Source organism: Cricetulus griseus, chromosome 2 (genome assembly GCF_003668045.3).
Source record: "Cricetulus griseus strain 17A/GY chromosome 2, alternate assembly CriGri-PICRH-1.0, whole genome shotgun sequence".
NCBI classification, from domain to species: Eukaryota; Metazoa; Chordata; class Mammalia; order Rodentia; family Cricetidae; genus Cricetulus; species Cricetulus griseus.
The window spans coordinates 60998601-61022490 of record NC_048595.1 but is presented as its reverse complement, the minus strand read 5'-3'; the positions used below and the strand labels follow the sequence as shown (position 1 = coordinate 61022490).

The 23890-nt window shown below is 43.9% G+C and overlaps 1 protein-coding gene across 1 annotated transcript in view; it reads left to right on the top strand.

Moving 5' to 3' along the window:
* Acer2 (alkaline ceramidase 2) overlaps positions 1–20043 on the top strand; it is a 36802-nt gene extending 16759 nt beyond the window's left edge. Inside the window, exons 4-6 of the mRNA XM_027400385.2 lie at positions 958–1095; positions 12123–12260; positions 15957–20043. Coding sequence (XP_027256186.1) covers positions 958–1095; positions 12123–12260; positions 15957–16143 — 463 coding nt within the window. The 3' untranslated portion in view covers positions 16144–20043. The remainder of the gene's footprint in view (positions 1–957; positions 1096–12122; positions 12261–15956) is intronic.
* Positions 20044–23890: the final 3847 nt, after the last annotated feature.

The following is a 23890-nucleotide window of genomic DNA, read 5'->3' as shown; positions in this document are numbered from 1 at the left end:
ATCTCTGTGTGTTCCAGAACAGCCTGGTATAAAGTCAGAGTTGAGTAGCTCCAGCAAAGAGCTTGGGATTTGCAAAACCTAAAATGCTCTGCCCCTTTATAGATTTTTTTTTTTTAATTTGAGACAGGGTCATTTTAAAAAATTATTTTATGTGCATTGGTGCAAAAGTGTCAGATTCCTTGAAACTGGAGTTACAGACAATTGTGAGCTGCCATATGGGAAGAACAGCTAGTGCTCTTAACTGCTGAACCATCTCTCCAGTTCCAAGACAGGGTCTTAAAACATGTTATGTAGCTGAGGCTGGTCTTGAACTCCTGATTTTCCTGCTTCTACCTTCCAAGTGCTGGGATTACAGTCCTGTGCCATGTGTCTGGCTTATAGAAAAGAGGTTTGTCAAGTCCTGTCAAGAACATCTGAAGAAACACAGATAAGATCAGGGAAATCATGGTCAGGGGCTCTCCCCAGAGCCTTAGGTTGATTGCGGTTTAACCATGTTCACAGCTTAATGTTTTCAAAGTCTTTGACTTCCCAGCAATCAGCTCCTGGAAGTAGAGTGGGCGGCTTTTAGATGTGGTTCATTTGTGACCTAATAATACTTTAGGTTCTCAACTCACGGGTCAAGACTCCCTTGGAGTCACAGCTTATATATTTACATTGTGATTCATAATAGCATCAAAATTAAAGTTATGAAGTAGCAACAAAATAATATTATAGTTTGGGGTCACCACAATGTGAAGAACTATGTTAAAGGGTCACAGCATTAGGAAGCTTGAGAAGTTCTTAGCTTGTACAAATAGTGCTGGCTGCACCTTACCAATAGTAACAGTAATGAGAGAACACTTGCCCAGCATACACAAGACCCTGGGTTCAATCCTCAGATTGGGGTTGGGGTAGCATGTTATTAAACAAGCAGGATCTCCTCTGCTAATGGATTTGGTTTTTATTCCACTGATTCAGGGGCAGGTTCAAGGCAGTGGTGTGTGTCCTGTCTGCAGTTACAACATGCCTGGCGTTTGTCAAGCCCTCCATCAACAATATCTCTCTGATGACTCTAGGGGTCCCATGCACTGCCCTACTCATTGCAGAACTGAAGAGGTGGGTGCCGTTTTTCCTGTTTTATTTTTGTTATTGTTGTTGTTGTTGTTGTTGTTGTTGCCCAGGTAACCATTTTCTTCTGGGAAGTTGTAGATGAAGACTTCAGGTTCATATGCTGAAACATTTTAAGAAATATTTGTTATTTATTTTTATTTTATTTTATTTTGTTTTTTGAGACAGGGTTTTTCTGTGTTAACAGCCCTGGCTGTTCTGGAACTAGCTCTGTAGACCAGGCTGGCCTCAAACTCACAGAGGTCCTCATGCCTCTGTCTCCCAATTGCTGGGATTAAAGTAGTGTGCTACCACCGCCCAGCTTTGTTTTTTATTTTAAAAATATTTTTAAAGTGCATATATTTTATTTTGTGTGTGTGTGTGTGTGTGTGTGTGTGTGTGTGTGTGTGTGTGTGTGTGTGTGTATGTCTGCATGTGTATGCACCAGGGGCCCTCAGAGACCAGAAGAGTAGTCCAGGCCCCAGAACTGGGGTCATGTATGTTATGACCTGCCTGGCTTGTGTGCTGAGACCAGACCTGGGTCATCTAGAAGAACAGGGTGCTCTTAACCTCTAGGCCATCTCTCCAGTTCTTCCAGGAACATTTTATGTGGGCTGGCGAGATGGCTCAGTGGTTAAGAGCACTTGTTGCTTTCCCAGGGATCCTTGGTTTCATTTCCAGCATCTACCAAGCCCCCAGCACATTCTTCTGACCTGCAGACACTAGGCATGCACTAGGCATGCACATGGTACACATGTATCCAGGTGAAACATTCATACACACAAAATAAAGAGAATAGAAAAATAAATATTTTATTTTAGGTCTTGTGTGTGGGTCTTCTAGCCACAAAATACATACGATCACTGATCTAATTTAAGATTTGATGAAAACATTGTTTTTGTTATAGTTACTTTAAAATATATTTTAACCCATACTTTCTCTTACATTGAACCCTGAATATCTTAGATTTTTGAAACCAGTTCTTGCTATGTAGCCAAGGCTGGCCAGGCTGGGGACTAACTCATATTGATTTCCCACCATAACGTCCTTAGTGCTGGGATTGTAAGTGTGATAATAATGGGTCCGTGAGTGAGGTTTTAAAAACAACAAAAAAATTATGTGTGTGGGTGCTTTGTCTATATGTTTGTCTATGTACCACTTGCATGCTTTGTACTTGGGGAAGCCAGAAGAAGGTACCAGGTTCTCTGGAACTGAAGTTAAAGATGGTTGTGAGCCATCATGTGGATGTTGGAAGAGCAGCCAGTGCTCTTAACCCTCAACCCATCTCTCCAGTCCCCAAGTATTTTTTTTTAATATTTTTTTATTAAATTTGGTCTTTGATAATTTCATTCATGTACATAATATATTCTGGTTTCTCTCACCCCTGCTTTTTTTTATTTTCCTCCCATTCCTTGTCAATACCTTTCATTCTTCCCTACAAATTCATTTCTTGTATTTTTGTCTTTTTTTTTTTTTTTTAATCCACTGAGTTTAACCAGGGCTGTCTGTATGAATATGGGGTTGGAACTGTCTGTTGGAACCTGATGGGCACACCTATGAGTACACAACCGAAGTCAATGACTGCTCCCCCCCCCCCAGAATCCACCAGTTGCTAGTAGTTCATTATGCAGGGGTAGGGTTCCATGGAGCCCTCTCTGATCAGACTGACGACTGATAGGCCCAGTCTGTGTAGACCCAGTGAAGGCAGCAATCACAGTTGCTGTGTGATCATATTTGTAATGGCTATGCCTGCTCAGAAGATGGCATTTTGCAGCCCTTCTTCATTCTTATCTTCCAGTTCTTATAGTCTTTCCAACTCCTCTTCTCCATGTTCCCTGAGCCTTAGAAGCGGTGATATAGATGTCCTGTTTCACACCAAGTGCTTAGCCATCACTTACCCTCGGCACTTGAGCAGCCACAAGTCTCTGTGTTCACTGCTGTTCGTTGCTTCTTTGAGGAAGCTGAGGAAGCAGCTTTGTCTATGAATAGAAACACAAATACTTAGAAGGCAATTTGGGACCATTTCAGTTTAGTTTCCACTTAGGGGCCAAGATTCCCTCAGTCATGGGTTTGACTAGGTTTACAGTACCACAGTTTTGAGTGAGGTCTTAATTGAAGTTTGGTCTTTCTCAGACAGCAATACTGTGTCATGTGTTAGCTCAGTTTAGGAAATGATAATTTCTTTGCGGCTGCTTTGCTTCCCAGAGCTGCTTTGATCATCAGCAATAGCATCCAGGGGCAGAAGTGGGGGAAGAAGCAGTTGAACGTGCTGCCTGGCAGCAAAAGAATACTGTCAGGTTTCCTTTGGTTGGCTTCTCTGTGAGGCCTGTAAGGATAGGTTTGTAAGAGACCTGTTTTAGAAATCAACCGACTTGGCCCTAGAAGAACAACTATAGCAGTATAAAAGCATATAACTGAATAAACCAGAGAAGTTCCTATTCTCCAATAAGCTTAATAAAAGACCCACATTTATTTATTTATTTATTCATTTATTTATTGTGTGTACACATGGATGGTCATGCCTGTGTTGAATCACAGGTGTGGAGGTCAGAGGACAATTTGTGGGAGTTGTTTCTCTTCTTCCACCAAATGGGTTCTGGGGATCAAACTCAAGTTGTCAGGTTTGGCATCAAGTGCCACTACCCACTGAGTTATTGTGACAGCTCCCTTTTTTTTTTTTTTTTTTTGGAGAAACGTTTTCATGAGACCCAGGGTCGCCTTGAACTCACTATATAGTAAGGTGTCCTTAAACTGACCCCCCTCCTCTATCAATCTCCTGGGTATTAGGATTACAAGTGTGTGCCACTGCACCTGGCTGCTATAAACTTAATTATGGGCATCTGAGAGTTTAAATGGCTAAAACCCCATTGTTCGGGGTTAAGAATAGAGTCAGAAGGGCTTGTGAGGAGGTAATGGCAGGGTAGGGGTGGGGCAAGAAAAGGGATGACAGCAAATAAAGCAAGGGTTTCTTGGTCCATTGCAGGAAAAATTGTAAAATTGGATGGAGGTGATGGCTAAACACCTCTCAATATTCTACAGTCCATTGAATTGTGTGCTTTACGTGGGTAGATTTTACAGTGCATGAATTATATTCCAGTAAAACTATTAACAAAACAGCAAGCTCCAGGAACACAACAGGTGTTTCTGTCTCTGGAACCATGGATCTGTCCAAACTACATGTTTCCCACATGTGATGGTCAGCTTTTGTCTACTTTCTGTAGCAGTTTGTTCTCAGTGATGAGGAGATGTAGACAGAGAGAAAGCGTAGCCTATAATAAATTCCTGGTGACCTCATCACCAGGAATACTGTGTAAGTCTGGAGCTGTGTTCTACCACAGAACCCAGGCTGCTTCTCAGAGACAGATCTTTGAATAAAGCTCGTGTTGATCCAGTGCCCTCCCTGACGATGTTCACTCACTCAGTGAGATGTGCATGGAAGACTCAGCTATCACTGAAGTGTGCCCTTGGGTTTCTTTTTGCCACAGTGACCACAGGTTGCTCAGATATATGCATGCCTGTCCTGTGACCAGGGTGACTGGCTAAAGTCTATGTCTGCAGCTCTGGGGCACAGTGACTTGCTTTTCTGTCCTACCTGGCTAGGCTTCTGAGTGTTATCTCTATCTGTTGGCTTCCTTCTGAGCCACACCTTCTCCATTTCCTTGAAGCAGGGCTTCCCTCCTCATCAGTGTGGAGTTACTGATGAGCATGCTCAAAAGATGGTTCCTATCAAGAAACTACTTTGTTGGAGAAAAATTGGAAAATATACACAAGCACAAAAGAAAACAATCTTTTATTAAGTAAACTATTTGGTGGTGCTTGCTCATATCACTGAACAAAAATAACTAAACCTGCCTCATGGTCTTGGGATGGTAACTATTAGTTTTTCTAGGTTTTATTTTATTTTTTTTTAGACAGTGTGTGTGTGTGTGTGTGTGTGTGTGTGTGTGTGTGTGTGTGTGTGTGTGTAACAATCCTGGCTGTCCCAGAACTAACTTTGTAGACGAGGCTGGTCTTGAACTCATAGAAAACAGCCTGCCTCTGCCTCCAGAGTCTTTATTCTTTGCCATCTTACATATTTGCCTAAAACATTAGCTCACTAGTATGCAGCTTTATAAAAATGGGTTACTTCTTTTCAAGGTACTCTGAAATTTGGTTTTCTCACTTGGGGATGTATTATAGATATCTTTCTCGGTAAAGAAGTATAACCTTCCAGGCCTTCTTTAACACCTTAGGGTGTGGTGTACACCTGTAATTCTAGCACTTTGGGTACAGGCAGCAGCCAGCCTTAGCAACATATTTAGTTCAAGGCCAGTGTAGGCTATTTGATACCCTGTCTCAGAGACAAACAAACACACAGGGAGGTGGGTTGGGGAAGAGGGAGAACAATGAGAATCGGAGTTATGGCTACATTAAATTTAGTTAATTTTTAAACATTTAGAGTCTAGTTTTCCATTGTTATAAATACCTAGGTAATGAACATCTTTGTGTATTTTAGTCTGTATAACAACTTTTAACTTCCTAATTGGAACAAAGAACCTTTGTTTAGTTGAGTAAAGTTTCTTTTCAGGAATGAGGACTCAGAAAGCCACCCTCCTCCTTACTTTCTTCCCTTGGCTCTGTGACCTCAACAATCCAGACTGCTCCACTTGGTTGTTCTCACTGTCCTCCTTGCCTTTCTGAGGGCAACCAGTCTCCAAATTTGAGCCTTTTGGTTTATTTCTTGAAGGTCTCATTCACCTGAGTCCAGCATCATGTTCCTCTATGGTTCTGATCCCCCCTCCTTTTTTATTTGTTTTGTTTATTTTGTTTTTCAGAGACAGGGTTTCTCTGTGTAGTCCTGGCTATCCTGGAAATCGATCTGTAGACCAGGCTGCCCTTGAACTCAGAGATTCGACTGCCTCTCCAAAGTGCTGGGATTAAAGATGTGCACCACCAGCTAGTTCAGCCTCTTATTTTCAGTTTTTGCTGGGTATTCTCCATTAGACTGTCTCCCAGTACTCAAGGCTGCTGGTTTGTCTCCATCTCTTCCCTGTTTCTTTACTGTTTTTCTCACCATTCTCCCCAAATTCCATTTTAAAATTCCCAAATGAAAACAAATAAACAAGCTGGGCAGTGGTGGCTCACACCTTTAATCCTAGCACTTGGGAGGCAGAGGCAGACGAATCTCTGTGAGTTTAAGGCCAGCCTGGTCTACAGAGTGCGTTCCAGTATAGCCAGGACTACACAGAGAAACCCTGTCTCAAAAAACCAAACAACAACAAAATTTTCCAAATAATTTTAAAGGCACCACTGTTTCTAATGCCATTTGATGACATCTCCTGCCACTTAGACCTCTGACTTCCACCATAGGACCTCTTTCTACAGTGCTTCCCCTGTTGCCTCCTCCCGTTCCCCACTCCCCACCCTCACACCTCTCCAGTAGGCTGTTGCATTTGCTTCCTGCCTCCTCTCTTCTTCCCCTAGTCTTCTTCCTTAAAGGGTATTTTTCATATTACTCCTTTGTCTGTGTGCACCACCCTTCCGTGGCTCCTTACTATTCAGCCTTCTCTGTCTTTGCTTCCTTCCTCGTACCTGGTGACATGGACAGGCTACTTTCTTTTCTTTTCTTTTCTTTTCTTTTTTTTTTCTCTTTTCAGCTCATGCTTGCTCAAACTTTGTTCTCCCAGTCGATGGTTCTTTCCCATCACTGCTTTGCAAAGACCGCCCCCACCCAACAGCTTCTTGAATATCAGCTCCTTCTTGAGGCTTTCCTCACCCCTCCTCTTCCTCAGCTAGCTATGTGTCTTTCTTCCTGGACCCTGTGCCTTTGTATTGGGTTCAGTGTGTGCTCTTATGAATATGGACAATTTCCTCCTTCTTTCTTTCTGGAGTATTATTCAAAGACAGAAATTATACATATCTGCAAATTTTCCAAGGTATCCATTACCTCTGAAAATTCTCGTCTGTATTCCCCAGGTGGTTGCTAGGTTGCTATTTTCATTCTAGATTCACACAATCACTTGAGAAGGCAGGCATTCAATGGAAAATGCTAGAATAAATGGGTTCAGACAGTGTTAAGTTTGGGGCTTGGCTTTGCCTTCCAGTAGCTTAGAAATTCAGGATGTTTTCTTCACATCCTTGGGTCTTCCATAATAAGATTTAGGTCTATTAAAAATGTAAATAGGGGGCTAGAGAGATGGTTCAGCAGTTAAGAGCATTGACTGCTCTTCCAAAAAACATGCCCACATGGCAGCTCAGAATGGTCTGTAACTCCAGTTCCGGAGGATTTAGCACCCTCATACATACATGCAGGCAAATATAAATGAACAGAAAATAAATAAATCTTTAAAGAAATGAGTAAACAAAGCTGGGGCACTGCCAATACTTAGGAAACTGAGGCAGGAGAATTGCAACTCTAGAGAGAACTTCTCTCAACAAACAAGGAAACTCACAAACAAAGCTTATTTCTTTTGATCTTCTAGTGAGTATAAACAAGTTGTATTTAGTATAGAATTTGTCAGATGGATATCCAAGAAATACTAGTTTTGGCTGTATATAGTAATGCTTGCCTTTAATCCTAGCACTTGGAGGTAGCCTCAGGGTAGAGGCAAGTAGATCTCTGTGAGTTTGGGGCCAGCCTGATCTACCTAGTGAGTTCTGGGCCAGCCAGAGTTACACAGGGAGAATGTCTCAAAACAAAAATAAACACAAAAGAAATATTAGTTTTATTATTTAGTTTTCTATTGCCTTGATAAAAACATCCTTACCACAGAAACTTCTAGAAGAATGAGTTTATTTGGGCTTACAATTCTAGAGGGATGAGTCTATGGTGAATAGGGAAGCATGCTAGCAAGTGAGAGGCATGCCAGCAGGAGCCAAGAAGCAGAAAGGCCACCACATCTTTTACAGCAAGCGTGGAGCAGAGAGAGAAAACTGGAAGTAGGGAGAGGCTATACCATATACTCTCACAGCTCACCCCAAGCAGCATATTTCCTCTAGCAGGGCCCCACCTTCTCAACCTCCCCAACAGCACCACCAACTGGGGACGAAGGGTTCAAACACCTGAGCCTATGGGGGCATTTCTCATTCAAACCACCACACTAGCTGCCTTCCTTTTCCTGTCCTTAAGCTTCAGCAAGAACCCCAATCAATGTAAAGAGAGACAAATACCTCCTTCAGTTTCAGCTTCTCTTGTACGGACCTTTCCTTTCCTCTCAAGGGGTCCTCCCTTGTGTTCTTGGCTGGAGATGCCCACTGAACTGCATTTTCTCGTTATCTGTGGCCTAAGGATCTGGTGCCTGAGGCTCGGGGTCTACTTGCATGCATCTTCATCTATCCAACCCTGGATACTAACAAATATTAAAGATCTGTGGAAGACATGTAGCTAAATCGCTGGTGAAGCAATTGATCTAAAATAGTTTATATTTGGAGTATTCAGTCTAGTGATACTGGCTTTTATTCAGTCTGAAGTGAATAGAATGTTCTATATTTAGCTGGTTTTTTTTGTTTATGTTTGTTTTGTGTTTTGTTTTATTTTGAGACAGGACTTTCTGTGTAGCCCTGGCTGTCCTGGAACTCACTATGCTCACTATGTAGACTAGGCTGGCCTTGAACTCAGAGATGTGCCTGTCTCTGTCTCTGCTTCCTGGGAAAAAGGCATGTACCACCACTTTGTGTTTATGTTGTCTATCTTTTTTACTCATATATAGTTTTTATACACACACATACACACACACACACACACACACACACACACACACACACACACACACACATATGAAGGCATTTAATGGGGTGACAGTTTACAGTTCAGAGGTTTAGTCCATTATCATGATGGTCGATTATGGCACATGCAGGCACACATGGTGCTGGAGAGGTAGCTGAGAGTTTTACATCTTGTGTAGGCCAACAGGAAATGGTCTGTCTCGCTGGCATGACTTGAGCATATATGAGACCTCAAAGTCCACCTCCACAGTGATACACTTCCTCCAACAAGACCACACCGACTCCAACAAGGCCACATTTCCTAATAGTGCCACTCCCTATGGGGGACATTTTCTTTCAAACCACCACATTCCACTCCCCACCACCACATTCTACTCCCCGGCCCCCAAAGGCCTGTAGCCATATCATAACACAAAAATGCATTCAGTCCAACTTCAAAAGTTTCCATATTCTATAACAGTCTCAAACTTATTTAAAAGTCTGAAGTTCCAAGTCTCTTTTGAGATTCATGTAGTCTCTTAAATGTAATCCCCTGTAAAATCAAAATAAAAAAAATAACAAATCACATACCTACAACATATAATGGGACAGGATATACATTATCATTTCAAAATGATAGGGAAGGAAGCACAGTGAGGAAATACTGGACCAAAGCAAGCCATCTGGGCAGACTCCAAACTCTGCATCACCATGTCTGACGTCAAAATGTTCTTCAGATCTCCAACTCCTTTCAGCTTTGTGGACTGCAACACACTTCCCTCTCTTCGCCCGGTTTCACTCCCTGTTAGCAGCTCTCCTTGGCTAGTTATCCCACAGTTCTGTCATCTCTAACATCTTGGGGTCTCCAAGGCTATGCTGGCTTCACCTTCATAGCTCCATGCAATGGCCTCTCCAGTCCTCCATTCAGGAACACCCCTGAAACATGCCTGGCCTCAGCCGCTTTCCTTAGTTGCAGAGGAAGGTTCCATAATGGCTTTTTTTTTTTTTTTTTTTTTTTTTTTTTTAATCCTTGACTCTAAAGCCAGAACCACGTGGCTGAAGCTGCCATGTTCTGCTGCTTGCTGGTGCTGGAACATGGCCCCGTCATTCAATTACATCTTCATCAGCTTTCTGTTTCCCATAGTTTCCTTCACTGCCTAAGCTTGGCTGTCCTGGAACTTGTTCTGTGGCCCCAGACTCAGAGGTCGCCAGCCTCTGCTTCTGGAGTGCTGGGATTAAAAGCTATGCTGTCTTTCTTATCTTTAGGGTTATTTATTTATTTATTATTTTTTCTACTTAGCTGCTTACCTGACTCCTATAATTTTAAGAGTCACAGGTATGGAAAGTTCAAGTTGACAAAGTTGTGTCCTTACCTGTCTTTCCTATCCCTATCTTCTCTGTAGTGTTTCCAGTTGTGCTAAATAGGAGTACTATATGTCCAGATGTCCAAGTCAGAAGATGTATTCCCCGAACATCTCCTCAGGTCCTGGTCGTTGTCCTACCTGTTGGCATGGCAATACTGATAAAATTCAAAGTCTGTCACACACATTTCTGCTGCCCCCATAAGTTGAGCACTCCCCAACACACACACACACACACACACACACACACACACACACACACACACACACACACACACACACACACACGAAGCTTACCCTTCTCTCCATTTTCTACCATTCTGACTTCTATATCTTCATTTGAGCCCAGGTCCCTCTAGCTCCAGGACTTTGGTCACATTTCCCTTTTCCCTTTTCTGACCCTCAGTGTGGCTAACTGCTACTGGCTCTATGGTTTAAGGCTCAGCCATTTATGTGTCCTCTTTTATAGCATTCACTGTAACCATGATTAGAAAGTAGTTTGTGTTACTGTTTTGTTCAACTTCTGCTTGACACAGAGGGACAGAGGGACACTGCATGGGCAGGGCTCAGGTGTCTTTGCTCCCTTCTGTGACTCAGTTGCCACCCAAGTCCCAGTAAGGAAAAATAAAGTTTCTCTGCTTTGATAAGATTCCCAGAAAAAAGGTGCACTTGGCATTCCTTGAGTTTCCTTCCAGCTGGGGCTGGAGAGATGGCTCAGTGGTTAAGAGCACTGGCTGAAGTTCTAGAGGTCCTGAGTTCAATTCCCAGCAACCACAAGATGGGTCACAATCATCTATGAGTTTCCTTCCAGCATCTTCCCTTAGTTCAATTCCCAGCAACCACAAGATGGGTCACAATCATCTGTAATGAGTTTCCTTCCTGGGTCACAATCATCTGTAATGAGTTTCCTTCCAGCATCTTCCCTTAGTTCAATTCCCAGCAACCACAAGATGGGTCACAATCATCTGTAATGAGTTTCCTTCCTGGGTCACAATCATCTGTAATGAGTTTCCTTCCAGCATCTTCCCTGTTTGTTCCCACATGACATGTCATGTCTGCAACAGTTTGTCCATCACCATCATGGCGGGAAACATGGTGGCAAGCTGAGAGTTCACATCTTGAACTGCAAACAGGAAGCAGCAAGAGCAAATTCAAAATGGCATGAGTCTTTAAACTCTCAAAGCCCACCTCCAGTGACATAGTTCCTCTGATAAGGTCACACCTTCTCACTCCCAACTGGGGATCATTTAATGAGAAGGTCTCAAACCACAGAGGCTGCCACACAGGCTGCCACATGGCTATGCGAGGGAAGAGCACCCTGGCAGAGGTTGTAGGGCCCATTCATGCCAAGGCCTGAAGCATTTGAGGAACAGCATAGTTTGAGCAAAGGTCGTGAGTGAGTCCCAAGCATGGAGAGACAACAAAGTGGAAGGGAGCCCACACATGGGGCTTGTGACCATTGTGAACGTTGTGGCTCTCTCTCTCTCTTTTTCTCTCTTTCTTTCTTTCTCTCTCTCTCTCTCTCTCTCTCTCTCTCTCTCTCTCTCTCTCTCTCTCTCTCTCATTAAAGCCTCAGAGCAGAACATTGGCAGTTGACTACAATGACAAAGGTGAGAGTGGGTTAGAGAGGAGATGTGGTGGCCTGGGCCCATGTGGACAGAGGGCAGGTCTGGGGTGGGTTCTGAAGGAAGAGCTAGGAAACCGGATGTGGCATCTGTGGGCAGGAGGAAAGACTAGTTGAGCTTGCATCTGTTTTGCATCTGTTTTGTATCTGTATTAGACATCAGGGTACCCTTACAAGGTGGTAGCAGTTCTATGTATCTGGAGTCAGGGGCCAGGACTGTGTGAGGTTATGCGAGTCTCGTGTGTACACGTGATATTTACAGCTATAGGACACCAGTGTCAAGAGCTGAGCAGACAAGAAGTTTTGGAAATACAGGAGAGGTAGCCCCAAGGGAACCAGTACTGACATTCTGTCCCTCTGCCTTGTAGGTGTGACAATGTCCGAGTGTTTAAGCTGGGCCTCTTCTCCGGCCTCTGGTGGACCCTTGCCCTCTTCTGCTGGATCAGCGACCGTGCCTTCTGTGAGCTGCTCTCTTCAGTTCACTTTCCATACCTGCACTGTGTGTGGTAAGTTCCTGTCCTGCTGTGGTGGCACTGACACTGGTGTCCCCACTTGCTGCTGCTGGCCTGGGTGCACCCTGCCAGGTGCACAGGTGGCTTCAGGGGAGGAGCACAGAGCCAAGCATTCTTTTTTTCTCTCTCCTGTCAGACATTTTAGAAACAATGGAAAGTAAGGTACAGTGTGAAAATGGCTCCAGGGAGCAGGTTTAGCTAGGCCCCCTCCTCCCCCCACTGGCCCAAGAGCTAATTGTTGTGCCACACAGCAAGCTGGCAGCCTCTCCTGCAGCTCCTTAATTAGTACTAGGGAACCTGAAAAGTGAGTCTGTAACTTGAGCTCCAAGGGCTGGATGGATGGTGGGGGAGGGGGAGCTGGGGGACCTGTGTGGTGTGAGGACAGGATGGTTCTCAATAGGAACCACGCCTTCGGGGGCCGTGTGGCCAATGAAAGCTTGGACCTCGCAGGTCATCTAGGGACAGTCTCACCTATTCTTCTGACAGCTACAGACAAAGCCTAGGGGACTAAAGCTTATTGCTGAACATCACTCACACTCTTTGATGATAAGGAAATAGAGCATCTATATTTTGGGAAGCCTGAGAATGACTCTGAAGTTCAAAGAAAAGAAAATGGAGGTTACAAAATCACATCAGATCCACACTCAGAAAGAAATGGAGGAGTGGAGAGGTGTAGCTCAGTGGTAGAGTGCCTGTCTGGCATGCACAAGGCCCTTATTTTATCTATCTTATTATTCTTATTTGTGTGTGTGTATGTTTTGAGGGGGGTGGGTTTTGGGTTTTGATTTTTTTTTTTTACCCCAGAGACAGGATTTCTCTGTGTAACAGCCCTGGCCGTCCCGGAACTCGCTTTGTAGACCAGGCTGCCCTTGAACTCACAAAAATCCACCTGCCTCTGCCTCTTGAGTGCTGGGGTCAAAGGTGTGCACCACCACCACCTGGCTGGTTTTGGTTTTTCTAGACAGGTTTTCTCTGTGTAGCCCTGGCTGGCCTGGAACTAATTCTGCAGACTAGGCTGGCTTCAAACTCACAGAGATTCACCTGCTTTTGACTCCTGAGAGCTGGGATTAAAAGTTTATGCCGTCACTGCCTGGCTTTTGTTTTGTTTTCAAACACTATCTCACTATATTGTATCAGTTGACCTGGAACTCTCTGCACACCAGTTTGGCTCAAATCCACAGAGAATTGCCTGCCTTAGCTTCCTCAGTGCTGAGATTAAAGGCATGTGCTACCCATGCTCAGCTATTTATTTCCTGTTTGAGGCAGTCTTGTGTATTCCAGTTTGGTCTCAAATTTACTGTGCAGTCCCAAGTGCTGGAACTGAGACTAGTGCCACCATTTCAGACTTTGTTTTGTTTCTGTTGGCAGTGCTGGAGATCATTGATACCAGGCAAGTACTCTGCCACTCCTACCCTGAACAGTTACACCCCAGTCCTGCGATCACTTTACTGCCATCTCTTAGTGTCCCTCAACCCACACGTTCACATGCAAGAGATTAGTAACTCTTTTAAATCTTTGCTAACCTGATAGGAAAAAAAAAAAAATGGAGCTGGGTGGTGGTAGTGGATGCCTTTGATCCCAGCACTCATGAGGCAGAGGCAGGCGGATCTCTATGTGTTTGAGGCCAGCCTGGTCTACAGAGTGAGTCCCAGGATAGCCAGGACTGTTTCACAGAGAAACTCTGTCTTGAAAAACTAAAAAAAGAAAAAAAAATTATTTTCATATCTTTAAAAATCTAGTGTTACTAGATTCTCTTAAATTATAATCTGAATGGGTAGCTTTAGATTGTAATCTAATTGCAATCTTCCCAATTTGCCGTGTTTTCCCCCTTTGAAGTATGCCTTGTAATGTTTTCGTCTTCGGCCATTACTGCCTATAATGGCTATGTGCTGTTTGTTAAGCAGATTTTAATTAATTACTCGTTAGTTAATAACTGGTTTTGAAACAGGGTCTCACTGTGTAGCCCTGGCTAGCCTGGAACTAGCTTGTAGACCAGGTTGGCTTTAGACTCACAGAGATCTGCTTGCCTCTGCCTCCCGAGTGCTGGGAATAAGGCGTGCAGCACTGTACCCAGCATGAAGAGGGTTTTAAAGGATAAAGGACAATGCATGGAGCTGCCACGTACGCTAACTCCAGCTTCTGCGTATCACTGGGGGCTGTGTCTTGTTTCTACTTCCATCCCCACTCTTCATCCAAATCCATTTTAAAGCACAGCTCACACAACATTTGTAATCTATAACATTTTTGGTATTAGTTTTAGCTCTTTATCACATTGGGCAAATATTTTCCCCCAGTTTCCTATTTTTTTTTTAAAGCACATGAATAGCTTTGTGCTGTATTCATTTGGAATTATATTGTCACACATGTCTGATTTTTCTTCATAGGTTTTGGACTTTGTGTCATTCTAAGGAAAGCCTCTTCCATCAAAGTTATGAAAATATAGGTCTTTTGGAATGTATATTAAAATCATAGGGGCTGGAGAGAAGGCTTAGCAGTTATGAGCACTTGCTGCTCTTACAGAGGACTCTAGTTCAGTTCCAGCACCCAGATTGAACAATTCACAACCACCTGTAACTCCAGTTCCAGGGGACCCCATACCCCTTCTTCGCCTCTTCTGGTGCCTGTGCAGGTGTGTCTATACACTGACACAGGACACACAAATACATACAAATTAAAACACTCCATTTTAATGTTATATTTTAAATCTTTTCTTAAGAAATTGAAAATTTTTAATTTATTTGTTAATTTGTGCTTGTATGTATATGTGTGTAGACATGTGTGTGCCATAGGACTTGTGTAGAGGTCAGAGGACAACTTTTGGGAGCCGGTCAGCTCTTTTCTTATGCCATGTGGGTTCTGGAGATTGAACTCAGGCCATCAGACTTGGTGGCAATCATTTCACCTACTGGGATGTCTCACGGGTCCATATTTGAAATAGTTAACTCCTTTGGAATTGGGCTTCAGTATAGGGTATAAGGAAAAAATCTGTCTGCCTTTAAAAGATTTATTTCTTGATAAAGATTAAATATCAAAATTGAAGCTTTTGACAGGTAGATAAATTTTTGTTTTTGTTTTTTTGTTTTTCGAGACAGCGTTTCTCTGTGGCTTTGGAGGTTGTCCTGGAACTAGCTCTTGTAGACTAGGCTGGTCTCGAACTCATAGAAATTGGCCTGCCTCTGCCTCCCGAGTGCTGGGACTAAAGATGTGCACCACCACTGCCCAGCCATAAAGATAATTTTTTAAAAAAGGATTTTCCCATAAAGCTGCAAGCACACTTTAATGTAGGATGATTTCCGATGAAAAGCACAGGTTGTACTTATTGCTGAGGTGAGAAGGTGGGATCTTATTCTGGGTTCAGGCACTTCTGATTTTACCCTTAGCCCACAGTCTCACTGGGAAGCCCTAAACGTATTTGGTCCAATTATCAAATAGAACTCACAGAGATCCACCTGCCTCTGCCTCTGCCTCCGCCTCCCGAGTGCTGGGATTAAAGGCACATGCCAACACTGTGTAGCTTTGAACTTGTGACAGTCCTCTTGAGGTGGTTTCCTAGAGCACTGGGGTTATAGGTTGGAGCTACTGTGCCGATTCAAATGAAAATGTCTCTAATTCTAGGATGGTCTCAAATGTTCAGGATTTATCATAGCCCTTCTGGCATTGTGTCAGGCTCACCGCTCCCGTCTTTTGCAGGCACATCCTCATCTGTCTTGCTGCATACCTGGGCTGTGTGTGCTTTGCCTACTTTGATGCTGCCTCAGAGATACCTGAGCAAGGTCCAGTCATCAAATTCTGGCCCAGTGAGAAATGGGCTTTTATCGGTGTCCCCTATGTGTCCCTCCTGTGTGCCCACAAGAAGTCTCCAGTCAAGATCACCTGACAGCAAGGCAGTGGCTTCTCTACTTATTTCTCTTCATGCACTGGGCTTCATTTACTAGCAAAGATGGCCACGGAGGTTGAAGAATCGGTGTGGGTGTGTCTGTTTAAAATTCTGTTCCTTTGGGTTCTAACTGGACCACTGTGCCTGGGAGGAGGTACATCTTTTCCCCAGGATGGGGGATGGAGGGCTCAGGGACAGTAGGTGTGTCACTCAGTATCCCTTCCAGGCACATGGGATTGCTGGGTTATGTCCATTATGGCAGTGGCAGAGTAATTCTTTGGGAGACCCAGGGCAGCATCTTGCTGCAGAAGGTGGCTTGCTGTAGATCCCACCATCCCCACACTCTCTGATTACACAGGAGTCAGCCTTGGGATACACAAGACCTGATTTTGTGATGCAAAGTACTGGAGCTTTTCATTTGCAGGGGGAAAATTGTCCTTCAACAAAACCAAGTGGATAAAACCCACATGGGAGCTGTGGCTAAGGGGGCTGGCTTGTCACTTGCACCTCTCAGCTTTCCCAGGTTTTCCAAGAGCTTGTGGATCCTTTCAACCACTACCTCTACTGAGAGATAGAGATTTGGCATCAGAGGGTAAAACAAGTAATACCCTCTATGCCAAAACCTGCCCTCGGCTTTAAGCACTATATTAAATAGTGTCATTGTGTCTGCTCTCCCTGAAGCTCCATAGCCTCAAACCCACAGACAACCACTCTGGTATGAAGACTCCACACACAGCCCCTCTGCTTGTACTTGGCCTCTGTGAGAGCACCAACAGCTCATTTGAGTCACTGAGGCAGCTCTGGTTTTGTCTGTAGAGTGTGTGCGAAGCTTTGGGAAAGCCTTTCTTATTGGAAGCTTCCGGGATGTCGTTACCTCCAAGACTCTGATGCCATCCCTCTGCTGTTTCCAGGGGTGTGGGCCTCCTGCTTTTTCTCTCACAATACCTGGTGCTAACTGGTTTCTGAGAGCACTTGACTCTTTGCTCTTCTGTCAGTCACTACACTTTGATTTGCTGATTGGGGGTCACAGGTGGGTAGGGGCCTCCAGGGTATGAGGTGGGGTATCTCAGGGATGTTTGTAACTCATGCACCTTTGCTTTCTGACATTCCATTGTGGGGAGTGGGGTAGTACTCAGGGGGTGGAGTCATGCCATTGTTCTGAGTGGTGGAGCATGTCCTGAATCAGGAGGAGCTAGTCAGGTTCTGACACTTCAGGAACTCTTACCTTGGCTAGAATTTGCACAGGGTCCACAATAGAAACTGAACTTAAATTTTTTACATGAATGGACTTCATTCTACTTTTGTGACCTTGAAGTTTTATAAGTAACTTGCTAGGCTATTTCTTGTCTATAGTAACGAATCTTTATGGGACACAGCTTCGTGAAGTAAGTTGTCTTTTATTAAATTTATAGCGTTTACTAAATCTCCCAGGCAGCAAACACACACGTTAGTTGATTGGAATTTCCAAGGCAGAAATACTTGGCTTTGAGTGAGTGTATATGTTATATTATTATAGCTTAAAACATATTTAAAATGACTTTGAGTTGAATGTTTGTGGCAACCTAGGGGCTCATGGACTAGCATTGCTGCTGAGCCCTTTGGGTTTTGAGTCTACAATTTTTCAGAGGGCAAAATCAAACCATCCTTGTTTCTGGTTTGTATTCCCAGGCTTGTAGCCTGATCTTATCTATTTTACACTATATAAATGTCCTGAAGACAACACCCAGCTGCCTGGGTCTGGAAGGGTCGGCTGGGGCTGGAGAGTTGGGTCAGCAGTTAAGAGTATATGTTACTTTCCCAGAGGACTTGGTTCCTACCATACACATGAAACTCACAACCTCTAACTCCAGTGCCAGGGGATCCAGTGCCCCCTTCTGATGTGCACGTTGTGCACATACAGGCAGGCAAAATGGTCATACACATAGAGTAAATAAAATAGATAATTAAAAAATTGGCTGTAGGAGAGGATTTTTAGATGCAAGTTTTAATTCATCCCAAGGGTTCTTCTGTGGCAGTGGTGTTGTCCTCAAAGTCAGGGAAGAATCATTTCTTTTCATCAGGAAAGGGACTTACTACATAAGGCCTCTGCAGACATCCCTAGGAATAGGGATAAAAATTATTGGTGGATATGCTTGAACATGATTAGGTGAAAGGAAATAACACCCCGACTCAGTAAGCAACTTCTCCCCATTTGTGCCACCATACCTGGCTTGGGATGGAGTGTGTTTGGAGGCAAACACTTTGTTTTTTCTTCTGTCTTGACAGAGCTTTGCTCCTCCAGGCTGGCCTCAAACAGATGGTGAGCCCCCAGATTCAGTCTCTCAAATGCTAGGTGTGATTATAGGAGTGAGCTACTACACCCATCTTAAACAGAAATCTGTAGCTTGCTAGCAAGGAACTAGACATATATGAATCTAATTTTGAGCTGGGCTTTGGGCATTGTTCATATTTATATTAAAGCTCTATATGTTTAGAGGAAGTTGGGACACTAGAAAAAAGCAGCAGAAGAAAAAAATTACTCCTAACTCTGTTGCCTTACAGCATCCCTTGCCAATATTTTGTCTTTGGTGTGTGTGTGTTTCCTTTCTATCCTTTCTGCCCTACTTCAGCTATAATTTGATATCATTTAGACCATTTATCCTGGAATGGAATCTGAATACCAGAGTTTTCATGGAGAGTGGAATACACTCAAGTTGGCTGTCTCTTGAATGCTGAGTGCTGGATTCTGAGCTCACTACTAGAGATACCTTGTCCATGAAGCCTGACTTGAGTGGCCCCTGAGACAGGAACTGATTTCAGCTTTGCCATGTAACACTTCACATTCAGATCTCTGCATCACAGTAAACGGCTGTTAAAGATGCAATTCATGGTTTTTAATGTGTTGAGAGTGGTAAAAAACAAAACATGCTGAGTTCACCACTGGATGTGCCATCCAGAGTCTCCTCCCTCCCGGCAGAGTTGACATTGATGAGTGAGGTCATGACCACCATTACCAGCATGGGTTTGTCAGACTGTTCCAGTCCCTATCTGCCTGATATCTCAGGACACAGAAAGCCAAGAATGTAAGCGATCATCTCTGTCCATGATTTTACAGTTTTCATCCATCATTGATTCTTAGGGGAAGAGTTCCTTTCTCTAGTGCCCGGTTGATGCCAAAGCTCTCTGTCTGCATCTATTTGTAAGGTGATCCATGTGGGGGGAAGTGTGGGCCACTGGTGAAAAGTGCCTAAAACAGTCATTGTGGGTCAACAGTGCTGTGTTGAGGGGCATGGCTGGATGGTTGTCAAACATGGGCTTTGTAAAAATACTGCCACCCATTTTATTGACTGGGTTTCTCAGGTGACTAAAACCTCCCCCATGAGTCATTTCCTATCTACCCCCATCCCGAGCTAGCACTGGGGTTTGAACTTTTCCTGACCCTTCTTTCCTTAGGTCTGCCGACTAACCATCTCAGGAGTACAGGCAGGGGCCGGAGCTTGGCCAGCCAGGGCCTCTCTCCCAGTTCCTTTCTCTAGATGAACTTGGATTCTTCCTAACCAGGGCTTGACCTGGGTGCTGTTGGTCCTAACAGCCAATGACACATCTCTGGCCGCATTGGATTCTCACTGGATTTTATAGACATTCTACCACAGACTTTAAAATGCGGCTCTTACTCCAAAGGGCTTGTGTCTTTTCCTACATGTCAAGTCAGATTGAAAACTATTTTATAACCACAATATGTAATCCAAGTAAATAGAGTATTTTCAGATATATACTGTGTTTCATACTTTTATGTAGGGTGTGCTGTGTATGGGTGGTATGTACCCTGGCTGAGGTAGCATTAATCATTACTCTGGGGGAATTTATAGACCTTTTGCACTTTATGCTTTTTTTTGTGAACTCTGATAACCACAGTTAATATTAAAGCCATCAACTGGCATTTTCTGTGAATAAATATGTATATGTATCTATTTCTGAAATTAGTTTTTCTTTCTTTAAACATTTTATTATCTGTGTGTGCATGTATGTGTGATGCGTGTATGAGTGGTGGTCCTCACTGTGGAGACAATCCTTCACCTTTACGTGGGTCCCAGGAGTTGAACTCAGGTTGCCAGGCTTGTATGGCACACACCTTTACCCACTGAGCCATCCTGTTAACCCCTTCATTTGCTTCCCCCGCCCCCATGTCTTTTAGACAGTCTCATGAAGGGCTTGTCTGGTCTTGAACTTATATAGACAGCTGAGGATGACCCTGAACTTCTGATGCTCCTGCCTCTACCTCCCAGTGGGATTACAAGGTGGTGGTTTGATTGAGAATGGCCTTCAAGGCACATATGTCTGAACAATTGGTCCCCGGTTGGTGGAACTGTTTGGGAAAGATTAGGAGATATGGCTTTGTTGGAGGTGTGTCATTGTGGGCAGGCTTAGGGTTCAAAATAAATCATATTCCATCATCCCCAGTGCACTCTCTGCCTCCTGCAGGTGGATCGAGAGCTCTCAGCTGCCACTATGCCTTTGCTCATCACCATAGATTATGACTCTCTGAAACTGTATGACTCTCTGAAATTGATTACTTTCTTTTATGAGTTGCCCTTGGTCATGGTGTTTTATCTCAACAATGAAAAAGTAACTAAGATAGCCACCATGCCTGGATCTTCAAAAAAAATTTCTGAAGTATCTGTAAGGAAAATTTACATTTTTCCCTCCCTCCGTCCCTCCCTCCCTCTATCCCACCCTCTCTTGAGATAGGAACTCATATTGTAGCCAAGGCTGGCCCGGAGCACTCTATAGAGTGCCCAGGCTGATCTCAAACTTAAAGCAATCATTATGCCTCAGGCTCAGGAATGCTTGGGTTAAAGGCAGGAGACACCACCTTGAGCAAGCAGCTCATGAATTGCAGAACACAGTGTATTTGCCTGAGTCCATTGGTGAGAGGTTTGGGCATCTGTGACCACACATGCTTCAAAGAAGTATACAGTTCATTGCTGATTCCTTCTGAGCTGTGAAACCAACACACCAAAATGTTCTAAGCACAGAGTACCAAACAGCAGTGTGCACTGATTAGGAATTCTGTGATTCACTGGTAGTGCATTTCCAGCAGCCACTGGAAGCAGATCTTGTGACTTTCACAACAATGACTTTTGTTGCAGCACCCACGATTTCCTGTGACAGTTGTTTCAATGTAAGGATTCATTGGCCATCAAGGTTAAATAAGGTGAGCACCAGAGAGGATGGGTCAGCATTACCAAAAGTCCTCGCAGTGGGCTCTTTGTACTTTTCTATGGTTAAGAGGAAGCGACACTGGTGGCCTGGAGCCTTGTGATGCCTGATGAAGCTGAGTCTTCTCTCTGCCTGTGATTCTCGGGGGGGGGGGGGGATGATGTCCCTAGGAGTCACTCACCTTGATAAAGAACCACTTCTGTGGCAAGACTAAGCAAGAATCTGAATCCTTTCTGGTTCTGAGAGTGGTCTCTTGATCCTGAAAATAGGACTTCCAATATCTTTTGAGTCTAGGTAGTGGGGAGAGAGGCTGGGTTGTGGGGAGAGAGGCTGGGTAGTAAGGACAGAGCCTGGGTAGTGGGGACACTGTCTAAAGAAGAGGCTGGTTGGGGGGCGACAGAAGTTGGGGGTTGTTTTGTGTTCAGGAAACAGTTCAGAGTGTACCCTGGGGTATCCGTGCAGTCTGCTTGTGTGAGTCTGGCTGAAGGAGATAGAAATTCTACAGGTTTCTCTGCCCTCTGTTTCAAAAGACCAGAGTTGGAGTTCAACTCTTTTCCTTAAGACAGACATGTTAAGTGGTGCTAGGGGTGTAAGCCAGGGCCTTTGTATGTGCTAGGGGTGTACCCCAGGGCCTTGTATGCTAGGGGTATAACCCAGGACCTTGTATGTGCTGGGGATACAACCCAGGGCCTTGTATGTACTAGGCAAGCACTCTGTCACAGAGCTAAACTCCTAGCCCCTGATTCTTTTTTTAGGGACATTTCATGACTTTCCATCACAGTTGGGGGTGGTGTTGCATGCCTGTAATCCTACTACCTGGGAAACATAGGCCAAAGGATTGCTGCAAATTCTAGGCTAGCCAGGGCTACATGGTGAGATCTTTTCTGGAAGGGGGAAAAAAATCAAGAGAAGAAAAAGAAAAGGATTAAAACCCAAAGATATGCATTGCATTAAGGTGCCAGTATGGGGGACTGGCGAGAGGGCTCAATGGGAAAGTAGCTGCTGTCAAGCTTCAATCCCCAGGATCCACGTGGTAAAAAAGACTCCTGCATATTGTCCTGACCTCAGGCTCACACACCACATCACCACCATCACCACCACCTCCACCACCACCACCACCACCACCTCCCCCCAAACAAATAACATGTAATTTAAAAAAAGACTAGTAGGAGACCAAGCATTCCAAACAAAACGAGACCCATATGCCAGAGGGGCCCCTTGCTGCCAACTCCATTGCGGCACTATTCACAATTGTCAAGATATGGAATTGACCGTTGTGTCCTCTGATGGGTGAATGAATGAAGACTATGTGGTACATAAGTGTAGGAGAATATTTTTCAGCCATATAAATAGTGAAATACACTTGTGTCAGTTGATGAAACTGGAGGACATCATATTAAGTGAAAAAAGCCAGGTACATAAAGAAAGATAAATACTGTATGTTCCTATATATAGAAGAAAACAAACCAACAAACAAAAAAACAAAAAAACTGGCCAGCCGGAGACACACACCTTTAATCCCTTATGCCCTCAAGTGATCCTCCTGTATCAACTTCTAGAGTAGCTGGGGCTGCCTGTATCAGGCCTCTGCCACTCTTCAGGGTCCTGGCAGCTCCATCCTGCTTTGTCTCAAGTGACACTTTTGTCTCTGACCATCTTTGGCCAACGATACCCAGTGTACATGTGAAAGTGACAGAAGATAGGACCACGAACACAAAATAAAATTTTAAATAAAAGAGAAAGGAAGAAAGGAATAAAAGGAAAGAAAGAAAAGGAAGAAAAAAAGCAAGATGATATTGATGATATTTGGTAGCTATTCTGTGAACAAAGCAAATCAGCATAACCACTGACCAGAAGGTGAAGAGAAACTAATGGAGTAGTCGCGCCACCTTGTGACAATATGTGGCAATGCCACCAGTGGTGCCTGCTTGTCTCAAAGTCAACTCTGACAAAATTTGCAAGCTATTTCAGGGTACATGTGTGTTGCCTCAGATGTTTTCAGCTGTTTCTCTGCTTTCATTCCCTCTTATTCCCCCCAAACTCATTTTTCATGGCCTAAGGTGTTGGATCTTTCTAGAATTTTAAAAAATAAAGCAAATGCACTCTTGCATGTACAACCAACTTAATATAGATGTGGTCTGTTTTTATGGTTTGTTTTTGTCTGTATGTCATCCATCCATGAATCTATCTACCTATCTGACATGGTCTTAGGTAGGTCAACCTGGCCTTAAACTCAGTATTACTTCAGGTAAATTCCAGAATGACCTGGAATTCCTGATCCTCCTGCCCCCACTTTCCAAGGCGGGGTTTATGTGTATGCAACCCCTGGTTTAGTGAGTGGGCTATTTGTTGTTGTTTATTTGTTTATAAGATTTATTTATTTTAAGTGTGTGAGAATTTTGCCTGAACATGTGCTCAGTGCCTTTGGGGCCTGGAAGAGGGTGTCAGAGCCCCAGAAACTGGAGTTATGGTGGGTTGTGAGCTCCCATGTGTATGTGTGGGGAGGGTCTCACACCAGAGAGAGTCACTGGTCAATACAGGAAAACAA